At 41.6% G+C, this 12,300-nt stretch overlaps 1 protein-coding gene across 1 annotated transcript in view; it reads left to right on the forward strand.

Moving 5' to 3' along the window:
* The first annotated feature begins 11,720 nt into the window (after window positions 1–11,720).
* Window positions 11,721–12,300, forward strand: part of LOC106612781 (membrane-associated phosphatidylinositol transfer protein 3) — a 173,069-nt gene continuing 172,489 nt past the window's right edge. The window contains exon 1 of the mRNA XM_082956328.1: window positions 11,721–12,127. Within this exon, the coding sequence (XP_082812454.1) occupies window positions 12,103–12,127 (25 nt within the window). The 5' untranslated portion in view covers window positions 11,721–12,102. The remainder of the gene's footprint in view (window positions 12,128–12,300) is intronic.

Raw genomic sequence — 12,300 nt, forward strand, 5'->3', positions numbered from 1 at the left:
TAAAGAATAACCTTATTCTACCTAAATTGAATTAGAGATTTTTTTTCTTGTGAGTGAGGCCAATGGGCGTAATAAATTCTATCTACCTCGCTGTCTTCCTGGCCCTGCAGGCTGTTTCCTTTCACTCTCTCCTGCTAGAATCTCAATACAGTGTCTTGGGCCAGAAGTATTTTGTCATTGGTCATCCTGACTGGTGCAAATAGTCTGGGCCCTCATCGGGGTTGGGTGATATAGCGTGGCCGTGGCCAGTTGCATCGATAGTACGAATTTTCCGGCAAAACAACAGGTGAGATGTGCATCCTTCAATGATCATTTAACTACATATTACAGTACAATACAGTATGTTCACATTTTTACATGTACTGACATTTTGAAATATATTGATTGTTTTGTGTTTTTCAGTAGGATCCAAAGGTTGCCTCCCACAGGAGGGAGAGGCAGAATATCATCAGATGCGCAGGAAATTGCCATTATTGACATGGTAATTGGCAACAATGCAATAAAACTGCGGAAAATTCGGGACAGAGTGCTGGCAGACAAATATGACTTGAATGTGAATACGGTCAGCACAACAACAATTGCCAGAGTCCTAGAGAAACATAAAATAAGGATGAAGCAGTTGTACACTGTACCCTTTGAGAGAAACGGTGAACGTGTGAAAGAACTCCGGTATCAATATGTCCAGGTAAGATGTCTGTTCAATAACCAAACAGGGTACATACACAGCTATGCATAATGTAAAGTACTGTAAAACTGGATTTACTGTATTTTAGAGAGTAATGGAGATGGAAGCCAGGCAAAATGCACATACATTCATCTTTGTGGATGAAGTTGGATTCAACCTAGCAAAAACACGCCGCAGGGGAAGAAATGTGATTGGACAGAGAGCAACCATGGATGTCCAAGGCCAGAGAAGAGCTAACATCACAATGTGTGCGGCACTGTCCAATGATGGTTTGCTGTTACACAAACCACTCATTGGCCCCTACAATACAGAGAGGCTCATTTATTTTCTTGATGACCTGCATAATCGACTTGTGCCAGTGGAGGAGAGAGGGGCAAGAAACTCCCCTACCTTTGTTGTTGTGTGGGATAATGTGGAATTCCACCACTCTGCTACAGTCACAGACTGGTTTGCTGCACATCCCAGGATGTCAGTACTATTCCTGCCTCCGTACTCCCCCTTCCTAAACCCCATAGAGGAGTTTCTCTCTGCGTGGAGGTGGAAGGCTTATGACCACCATCCACATGACCAGATGTCCTTACAGGAGGCCATGAATGTGGGGTGTGGAGACACTTTTCCTGAAGACTGCCAGGGTTGGATTAGACATTCCAGAGAATATTCTCCAAGATGCATCGCCAGAGAAGACATAAGATGTGATGTTGATGAGAACTTGTGGCCAAATGCAGGAGCGAGGGAGAACTAGAACCCTCATAGTACTGTACAGTATGTGATTATACTAGACATGTTGATGAGAACTAGAACCCTCACAGTACTGTACAGTATGAGTGATTATACTACACATGTTGATGAGAACTAGAACCCTCACAGTACTGTACAGTATGAGTGATTATACTATACATGTTGATGAGAACTAGAACCCTCACAGTACTGTACAGTATGAGTGATTATACTAGACATGTTGATGAGAACTAGAACCCTCACAGTACTGTACAGTATGAGTGATTATACTAGACATGTTGATGAGAACTAGAACCCTCATAGTACTGTACAGTATGAGTGATTATACTAGACATGTTGATGAGAACTAGAACCCTCACAGTACTGTACAGTATGAGTGTTATACTATACATGTTGATGAGAACTAGAACCCTCACAGTACTGTACAGTATGAGTGATTATACTATACATGTTGATGAGAACTAGAACCCTCACAGTACTGTACAGTATGAGTGATTATACTAGACATGTTGTTGAGAACTAGAACCCTCACAGTACTGTACAGTATGAGTGATTATACTATACATGTTGTTGAGAACTAGAACCCTCACAGTACTGTACAGTATGAGTGATTATACTATACATGTTGATGAGAACTAGAACCCTCACAGTACTGTACAGTAATGGTGATTATACTATACATGTTGATGAGAACTAGAACCCTCACAGTACTGTACAGTATGAGTGTTATACTATACATGTTGATGAGAACTAGAACCCTCACAGTACTGTACAGTATGAGTGATTATACTAGACATGTTGATGAGAACTAGAACCCTCACAGTACTGTACAGTATGAGTGATTATACTATATATGTTGATGAGAACTAGAACCCTCATAGTACTGTACAGTATGAGTGATTATACTACACATGTTGATGAGAACTAGAACCCTCATAGTACTGTACAGTATGAGTGATTATATTATACATGTTGATGAGAACTAGAACCCTCACAGTACTGTACAGTATGAGTGTTATACTAGACATGTTGAGAACTAGAACCCTCACAGTACTGTACAGTATGAGTGTTATACTAGACATGTTGATGAGAACTACAACCCTCACAGTACTGTACAGTATGAGTGATTATACTATACATGTTGATGAGAACTAGAACCCTCACAGTACTGTACAGTATGAGTGATTATACTATACATGTTGATGAGAACCCTCACAGTACTGTACAGTATGAGTGATTATACTATACATGTTGATGAGAACTAGAACCCTCACAGTACTGTACAGTATGAGTGATTAAACTATACATGTTGATGAGAACTAGAACCCTCACAGTACTGTACAGTATGAGTGATTATACTAGACATGTTGATGAGAACTAGAACCCTCACAGTACTGTACAGTATGAGTGTTATACTAGACATGTTGATGAGAACTAGAACCCTCACAGTACTGTACAGTATGAGTGATTATACTATACATGTTGATGAGAACTAGAACCCTCACAGTACTGTACAGTATGAGTGTTATACTAGACATGTTGATGAGAACTAGAACCCTCACAGTACTGTACAGTATGAGTGTTATACTAGACATGTTGATGAGAACTACAACCCTCACAGTACTGTACAGTATGAGTGATTATACTATACATGTTGATGAGAACTAGAACCCTCACAGTACTGTACAGTATGAGTGATTATACTATACATGTTGATGAGAACCCTCACAGTACTGTACAGTATGAGTGATTATACTATACATGTTGATGAGAACTAGAACCCTCACAGTACTGTACAGTATGAGTGATTAAACTATACATGTTGATGAGAACTAGAACCCTCACAGTACTGTACAGTATGAGTGATTATACTAGACATGTTGATGAGAACTAGAACCCTCACAGTACTGTACAGTATGAGTGTTATACTAGACATGTTGATGAGAACTAGAACCCTCACAGTACTGTACAGTATGAGTGATTATACTATACATGTTGATGAGAACTAGAACCCTCACAGTACTGTACAGTATGAGTGTTATACTAGACATGTTGATGAGAACTAGAACCCTCACAGTACTGTACAGTATGAGTGATTATACTACACATGTTGATGAGAACTAGAACCCTCACAGTACTGTACAGTATGAGTGATTATACTACACATGTTGATGAGAACTAGAACCCTCACAGTACTGTACAGTATGAGTGTTATACTATACATGTTGATGAGAACTAGAACCCTCACAGTACTGTACAGTATGAGTGATTATACTACACATGTTGATGAGAACTAGAACCCTCACAGTACTGTACAGTATGAGTGATTATACTACACATGTTGATGAGAACTAGAACCCTCATAGTACTGTACAGTATGAGTGTTATACTATACATGTTGATGAGAACTAGAACCCTCACAGTACTGTACAGTATGAGTGTTATACTATACATGTTGATGAGAACTAGAACCCTCACAGTACTGTACAGTATGAGTGATTATACTATACATGTTGAGAACTAGAACCCTCACAGTACTGTACAGTATGAGTGATTGTACTATACATGTTGATGAGAACTAGAACCCTCACAGTACTGTACAGTATGAGTGATTATACTATACATGTTGATGAGAACTAGAACCCTCACAGTACTGTACAGTATGAGTGATTATACTAGACATGTTGATGAGAACTAGAACCCTCACAGTACTGTACAGTATGAGTGATTATACTATACATGTTGATGAGAACTAGAACCCTCACAGTACTGTACAGTATGAGTGATTATACTAGACATGTTGATGAGAACTAGAACCCTCACAGTACTGTACAGTATGAGTGATTATACTACACATGTTGATGAGAACTAGAACCCTCATAGTACTGTACAGTATGAGTGATTATATTATACATGTTGATGAGAACTAGAACCCTCACAGTACTGTACAGTATGAGTGTTATACTAGACATGTTGAGAACTAGAACCCTCACAGTACTGTACAGTATGAGTGTTATACTAGACATGTTGATGAGAACTACAACCCTCACAGTACTGTACAGTATGAGTGATTATACTATACATGTTGATGAGAACTAGAACCCTCACAGTACTGTACAGTATGAGTGATTATACTATACATGTTGATGAGAACCCTCACAGTACTGTACAGTATGAGTGATTATACTATACATGTTGATGAGAACTAGAACCCTCACAGTACTGTACAGTATGAGTGATTAAACTATACATGTTGATGAGAACTAGAACCCTCACAGTACTGTACAGTATGAGTGATTATACTAGACATGTTGATGAGAACTAGAACCCTCACAGTACTGTACAGTATGAGTGTTATACTAGACATGTTGATGAGAACTAGAACCCTCACAGTACTGTACAGTATGAGTGATTATACTATACATGTTGATGAGAACTAGAACCCTCACAGTACTGTACAGTATGAGTGTTATACTATACATGTTGATGAGAACTAGAACCCTCACAGTACTGTACACTATGAGTGATTATACTAGACATGTTGAGAACTAGAACCCTCACAGTACTGTACAGTATGAGTGTTATACTAGACATGTTGATGAGAACTAGAACCCTCACAGTACTGTACAGTATGAATGATTATACTATACATGTTGATGAGAACTAGAACCCTCACAGTACTGTACAGTATGAATGATTATACTAGACATGTTGATGTTTTTTTTGTAATTATTATTGCAGCCCAGGAATTTGTTTTTGGTTGAAACTTTTTATTTTTCACAAGTAAATTACTATATGCAAAGATATAGAAAAATTAAAGGCTATTGAAGTAAATTGCTGCATTTCTGATTCATTCTTGTTACATATACTTTAGTACAGTCAATTAAGTGAAAAGGTGTTATTCTTATTCTATAATGAAATACTGATTTAACTTCAAAGAAAAGTTCATTTATGTATGTTGTTTGTATTTTTAGGTCAGTGTGTTATGAGTGACAATGTATGCTTTCTGAGTGAGAATTGTTTCCAGTGTTATGGTCGAATGAGCTTATTTTGAGATATGTATGAAGTGTTTTGGTGGTTTGAGTGAGTTTTGGAGGTGCTATTAACTGTTTGGCCAAGATGCATGTTGGTAATGCAGACTGTGTGAAGAGTTTTGAAAAAGTGGCTTCAGTATTGACCGACGCTTGTTAGCAATTGAAAAAAACTGTAGTATGTTTATCTAAACGGGCTTTTCACATACAGACAGCAGGTGTCATAGTTTCAGCCTATTCAAAGTGGTCTAAAATAATAGATTTGATTTGATAGATATGACAGTGATCTAAATTAATAGACAATCTGGTCTCAGAACACTTCGTATCATTATGTATGTAAATCCGAGGCACTCATTTCAAATCAAATCAAAATGTATTTGTCACATGCGCCGAATACAACAGGTGTACAGTGAAATGCTTACTTACAAGCCCTGAACCAACAATGCAGTTAAGAAAGATAAGTGTTAAAAAAAAGTATTTTCAAAAATAAACTGAAGCAAAAGAAGAAAATAATAAAGAAAAACAAATAATTAAAGAGCAACAATAAAACAAAAGTAGCGAAGCTATATACAGGGGTTACCGGTACAGAGTCAATGTGTGGGGGCACAGGTCAGTTGAGGTAATTGAGGTAATATGTACATGTAGGTAGAGATAAAGTGACTATGCATAGATAATAAACAGAGTAGCAGCAGCGTACAAATGGGGGGGCAATGCAAATAGTCCGGGTAGCTGTTCATGAGTCTTATAGCTTTGGGGTAGCCTTTTGGACCTAGACTCGGCGCTCCGATACCGCTTGCTGTGCAGTAGCAATTTTTAGGGCCTCCCTCTGACACTGCCTGGTATAGAGGTCCTGGATGGCAGGAAGCTTTGCCCCAGTGATGTACTGGGCCATACGCACTACCCTCTGTAGTGCCTTGCGGTCGGAGGCCAAGCAGTTGCCATGCCAGGCGGTGATGCAACCAGTCAGGATGTTCTCAATGGTGCAGCTGTAGAACTTTTTGAGAATCTGAGGACCCATGACAAATCTTTTCAGTCTCCTGAGGGGGAATAGGCATTGTCCTGCCCTCTTCACGACTGTCTTGGTGTGTTTGGACCATGATAGTTTGTTGGTGATGTGGATACAAAGGAACTTGAAGCTCTCAACCTGCTCCACTACATCCCCGTCGATGAGAATGGGGGCGTGCTCAGCCCTCCTTTTCCTGTAGCCCAAAATCATCTCCTTTGTCTTGATCACGTTGAGGGAGAGGTTGTTATCCTGGTACCACACTGCCAGGTCTCTGACGTCCCTATAGGCTGTCTCATCATTGTCGGTAATCAGGCCTACCACTGTTGTGTCGTTGGAAAACTTAATGATGGTGTTGGAGTCGTGCTTGGCCATGCAGTCATGGGAGTACAGGACGGGACTGAGCACGCATCGCTGAGGGGCCCCCGTGTTGAGGATCAGCGTGGCAGATGTGTTGTTACCTACCCTTACCACCTGGGGGTGGCCCATCAGGAAGTCCAGGATCCAGTTGCAGACGGAGGTGTTTAGTCCCAGGGTCCTTAGCATAGTAATGAGTTTAGAGGAGCTATGGTGTTGAACGCTGAGGTGTAGTCAATGAATAGCATTCTCACGTAGGTGTTCCTTTTGTCTACGTGGGAAAGGGCAGTGTGGAGTGCAATAGAGATTGCGTCATCTGTGGATCTGTTGGGGCGGTATGCAAATTGGAGTGGGTCTAGGGTTTCTGGGATAATGGTGTTGATGTGAGCCATGACCAGCCTTTCAAAGCACTTCATGGCTTCAGACGTGAGTGCTACAGATTGGTAGTCATTTAGGCAGGTTACCATGGTGTCCTTGAGCACAGGGACTATGGTGGTCTGCTTGAAACTTGTTGGTATTACAGACTTGGTCAGAGACAGGTTGAAAATGTTAATGAAGACACTTTTTGAAATATTTTTCTAATTTAACTAGGCACTTGCCAGTTGGTCAGTGCATGCTGCGGAGTACACGCCCTGGCAATCCGTCTGGCCCTGCAGCCTTGTGAATGTTGACCTGTTTAAAGGTCTTACTCACATCGGCTACAGAGAGCATGATCACACAGTCATCCGGAACAGCTGGTGCTCTCATGCATGCTTCAGTGTTGCTTGCCTCGAAGCGAGAATAGAAGTAATTTAACTAATCTCATAGGCTTGTGTCACTGGGCAGCTCGCAGCTGTGCTTCCCTTTATAGTCCGTGGCAAGCCCTGCCACATCCGACAAGCGTCAGAGCCGGTGTAGTACGATTCAATCTTAGTCCTGTATTGACGCTTTACCTGTTTGATGGTTCGTTGGAGGGTATAGCGGGATTTCTTATAAGCATCCAGGTTTGCGTCCCGCTCCTTGAAAGTGGCAGCTCTACCCTTTAGCTCAGTGCGGATGTTGCCTGTAATCCATGGCTTCTGGTTGGAGTATGTATGTACAGTCACTGTGATGACGACGTCATCGATGCACTTATTGATTAAGCCAGTGACTGATGTGGTGTCCCCCGCAATGCCATCTGAAGAATCCCGGAACATATTCCACTCCACTATGTCTCCATGTCATGGCTTTTGCGCCATCAGTAAAGATACGAACACACCTTGACAACCAAAGTTAATTTGATGTCACAAAGCTGTCCAGTACTTTAAAATATCCTCTCCTGCTGTCCTCGTTTCCAGTGGTTTGCAGAAGAGGATGTCTACCTTAATTGACCCCAAATAAACGTAACGGACATATACCAGGAGCTGTGCCAGGCTCGCCACGTCTGTTGACTCATCTAGCTGTAACGCATAGAATTCACTGGCTTGTATGTGTAGCAGTAATTGTTTCAAAACATCTCCTGCCATGTCACTGATGCGTCGTGAAACAGTGTTGTTTGATGAAGTCATTGTCTGTATAGTTTTTTGGGCCTTTTCCCCCAGCATTGTCCCAGCCATATCCACGGCAGCAGGAATAATTAAGTCCTCCACAATAGTGGTCCTAGCCACTCGGTATCTCACCATATAAGATGCTTCTAGCCCCTTCTTATTAATGGTATGTTGTTTTTATACATGTCTTACTACTCAAAGTCATCTTAATTCTCGCTCCAAAAAGTCCTGTGGCTTATTTTTCAAATTGTCATGTTTTGTTTCTATGTTTCTGCACAAGAGTGAAGGTGTCATCGAGTTGTGAGAGTATTTTTGCACCTATAACACACTGTGGCTGAGGAAAGACACTACTCCCAATATAAGTGAACCCCAAATCAATGTAGTTCTTATCATATTTGCGCCTCTTCGGTGCTTTCCCGGGTAAGGGGGCAGTAGCTCTTCGGCTGCATCAGATTCATAAATGTCAGTGTCCATGCTAGCTGGGCTAGCAACAAATGTAGAATTACTGATGCTAGCATTGGATGTGCTCGTGGAAGCAGAACAACTTGTGTCGTCGACAGGTGCAGGTGTAGTACTGCTGGTAGTATCAGTACTTCCAGTAGAGCTGGTATGTGTCTCTATGGACGCGGGCCTTACTTTTTTAAACCATTTATCAATTTTGGAGAAAACGGAATGAGCAGCAGCTACGTTTGGCTACATACGGACCGTTAGGGGGATTCCCGCGAGAGAGTAACGGTTAATGTGATTGGATGTTAATTATTTGACTAGGCTACCTGTATTTGACATTGTGTTGTTATTTCGCAGAACACTAGATGGTTTAATTGTATTTTTGGCAGTGACACGAGGCTACTCAGGCGAGAAAAAAACCTCACCCAAATGTATAGCCACCTTTGGAAAATAGAAATGGACTGTTTGAAAATGTGAAGATTTTTTTATATTTAAACATAAAAAATAAAAAAAATGTAATAAAAAAACGTGAATCACATTTTTATTTGGCGTACCCCCGACGACATTGTGCGTATTCCCAGTTTTGGAATACTTGCCCTACACCCACTCCAATTCGCATACCGCCCCAACAGATCCATAGATGATGCAATCGCAATCGCACTCCACACTGCCCTTTCCCACCTGGACAAAAGGAACACCTATGTGAGAATGCTGTTCATTGACTACAGCTCAGCATTCAACACCATAGTGCCCACGAAGACCCATTAACATTGAAGGGGCTGTCGTGGAGCAGGCGAGAGTTTCAAGTTCCTTGGTGTCCACATCACCAACAAACTATCATGGTCCAAACACACCAAGACAGTCGTGAAGAGGGCACGACAAAACCTATTCCCTCTCAGGAGACTGAAAAGATTTGGCATGGGTCCCCAGATCCTTAAAAAGTTTTACAGCGGCACCATTGAGAGCATCCTGACCGGTTGCATCACCGCCTGGTATGGCAACTGCTCGGCATCTGACCGTAAGGCGCTACAGAGGGTAGTGCGTAAGACCCAGTACATCACTGGGGCCAAGGTTCCTGCCATCCAGGACCTATATAAGAGGCGGTGTCAGAGGAAAGCACATAAAATTGTCAGAGACTGCAGTCACCCAAGTCATAGACTGTTCTCTCTGCTACCGCATGGCAAGCAGGACCGGAGCGCCAAGTCTAGGTCCAAAAGGCTCCTTAACAGCATCTACCCCCAAGCCATAAGACTGCTGAACAATTAATCAAATGGACACCGGACTATTTACATTGACACCCCCTTCCCCTCCATTTGTCTTGTACACTGCTGCTACTCGCTGTTTATTATCTATGCATAGTCACTTCACCCCCACCTACATGTAGAAATTACCTCAACTAACCTGTGCCCCCACACATTGACTCGGTACCCCCTGTATATATCCTCGTTATTGTATTGTGTTACTTTTTATTATTTTTTACTTTAGTTTATTTGGTAAATATTTTCTTAACTCTTCTTGAACTGCACTGTTGGTTAAGGGCTTGTAAGTAAGCATTTCACGGTAAGGTCTACACTTATTGTTTTCGGCGCATGTGACAAATACATTTTGATTTCATTTCATTTGAACAACCCCTCGCTTAGCTAATGTTAGCGAGCTAGCTAATTTCAGCCACCTAGCCACCTAGCTAGAATTCGTAACATACTGTATCATACATTTAGAAAAATCATAACATATTGTACGTTTTTCAAATTTGGAACATATTATACGAATTGTAATTTGCAACATATCATACGAAATGTGTATTGGACATCCACAAATGAATACATACCATATGAAACGTAACATATCATAACTAAATGGAGTGTTCGGATTTCCATACAGAATAATACATAATGCTCTGAGACCAGGTTGCAATATAGCATATTATTTGATAGATATGACAGCCTGTTGTGAGAGTTAACCCAAGCTGTTTGACAATGTCAGAGCAGGAAAATCTATAAAACGTCATAGATTAGGCACTGAATGTCTGAAGCAAGCCAGCCAGCCTTACTCCCCTGTAATGTATTTCTACAGTTCACATACAATAGGCTACATCCCTATTGGTAATGCAGCCATTAACTTATCTATTAACTTTTCTGATTATCCATGTATCTAATAACAGTTTGACAGTGTCCGAAATGGCACCCTTTGCCTTTATAGTGCACTACTTTTGACCAGGCTAGGACCAAAGTGCACTACGGTGCACACTATAGTGCACTTTTTAGTGAATAGGGTGCCATTTGGGAATCAGCCTACATCCATCATCATCACGCAGGCCATTAATGCATGCATCTGATCCATGTGGCTAATAACAGTTTCTCTCAAAAGCAACAGTCCACTCTGCACAAAGCCTAACGTGATGTGAGCCGTCTGTGGACCATGAGGAATGTGCTGCGATGCTATGCTGTTGAACTCTGGTTCTAGTATGTTTTATAGCTGGGTCACTGACCTAACATTGTGGAGGAGCCAAGGCTGTAAGAAATTAAACTAGAGTCATGACAAGGTGAGAGTCAGTCCTTGCCTTTAGGCCCCCATCTGTGGCTCGGAGACAGTCATTATCATCATCATGTCTTTAAGGTCAATAAAGAGTCTTTGTCAAGCTATTTGTCATGTCTGCTTAATGCAGCTTAGTTATGGTTCAACATACTGAAACATTAACCCCAGTCTGTTGTTTACAGGCTTATAGGTTATCTTATCTTTATTATTTTACTCTACAATCATACAGTTGTAACTACCTAATTAAGTAGGCAGAAGTGAGATTTTGTAGATGTGTCATTTTCAGTATGGCTATATTTGTTTCTAGACCTCGCATCAATGGTTAGGAATGCATCCCATGTAATTCAGTTTGCGTCACTGTGTCACTGTGGACTCATTTCTTTGCTTGGAATCCCAACTGTGCAGGAGGCAGAGCCTCATATAACGGACGCCCTTGGGTGGCACACCGGCAAGCCACTGGAGGCAGTCTAACACTGGTTCTTGAAACAGTTGTAGTGATATGGGAGTAGTGGAAGGGAGGGCAGTAACGAAGTCTGCAGATACAAATACTGAAAGTGTGTTTCGTACAAGAGCCAGAGCCGCTGGATGTGGGTCTTGTCACCGATGAACCAGAAGAGCTCAGCTGCAGAATTCAAGACGAGACAAAAAGCGCAGCCTCACTGCCTCAGGGCTACCTATCCTCCGTCTGGCTGGCGTCAAGGTGCGGGGACGAGGGAGTGTGCGCCCACTCGGTTAAAACTATCTGACAAAATGACACCCCAATGACTCCGCACCTACCTTGGTAGAGACACATAGGTTGGGATGGCGAAGGAAACGAAAGGGAAAGGTAAGGTGCTTGGTTGAATACCTTTTTATATAGCCTACCATGTCTGCCCCGGTGTCAAAGCCTATGAGGTTAACAGGTAGCATGAGTCAACATCTCGACCTAAATCATGTAAAAGGTTGCCTGCGCGCTACAGCCCGTTGCCATTAGACAATCTGTTGGAATGCGTGATGTTA

This window comes from Salmo salar, chromosome 09 (genome assembly GCF_965601325.2).
Source record: "Salmo salar chromosome 09, fSalSal1, whole genome shotgun sequence".
Lineage (NCBI taxonomy): Eukaryota > Metazoa > Chordata > Actinopteri > Salmoniformes > Salmonidae > Salmo > Salmo salar.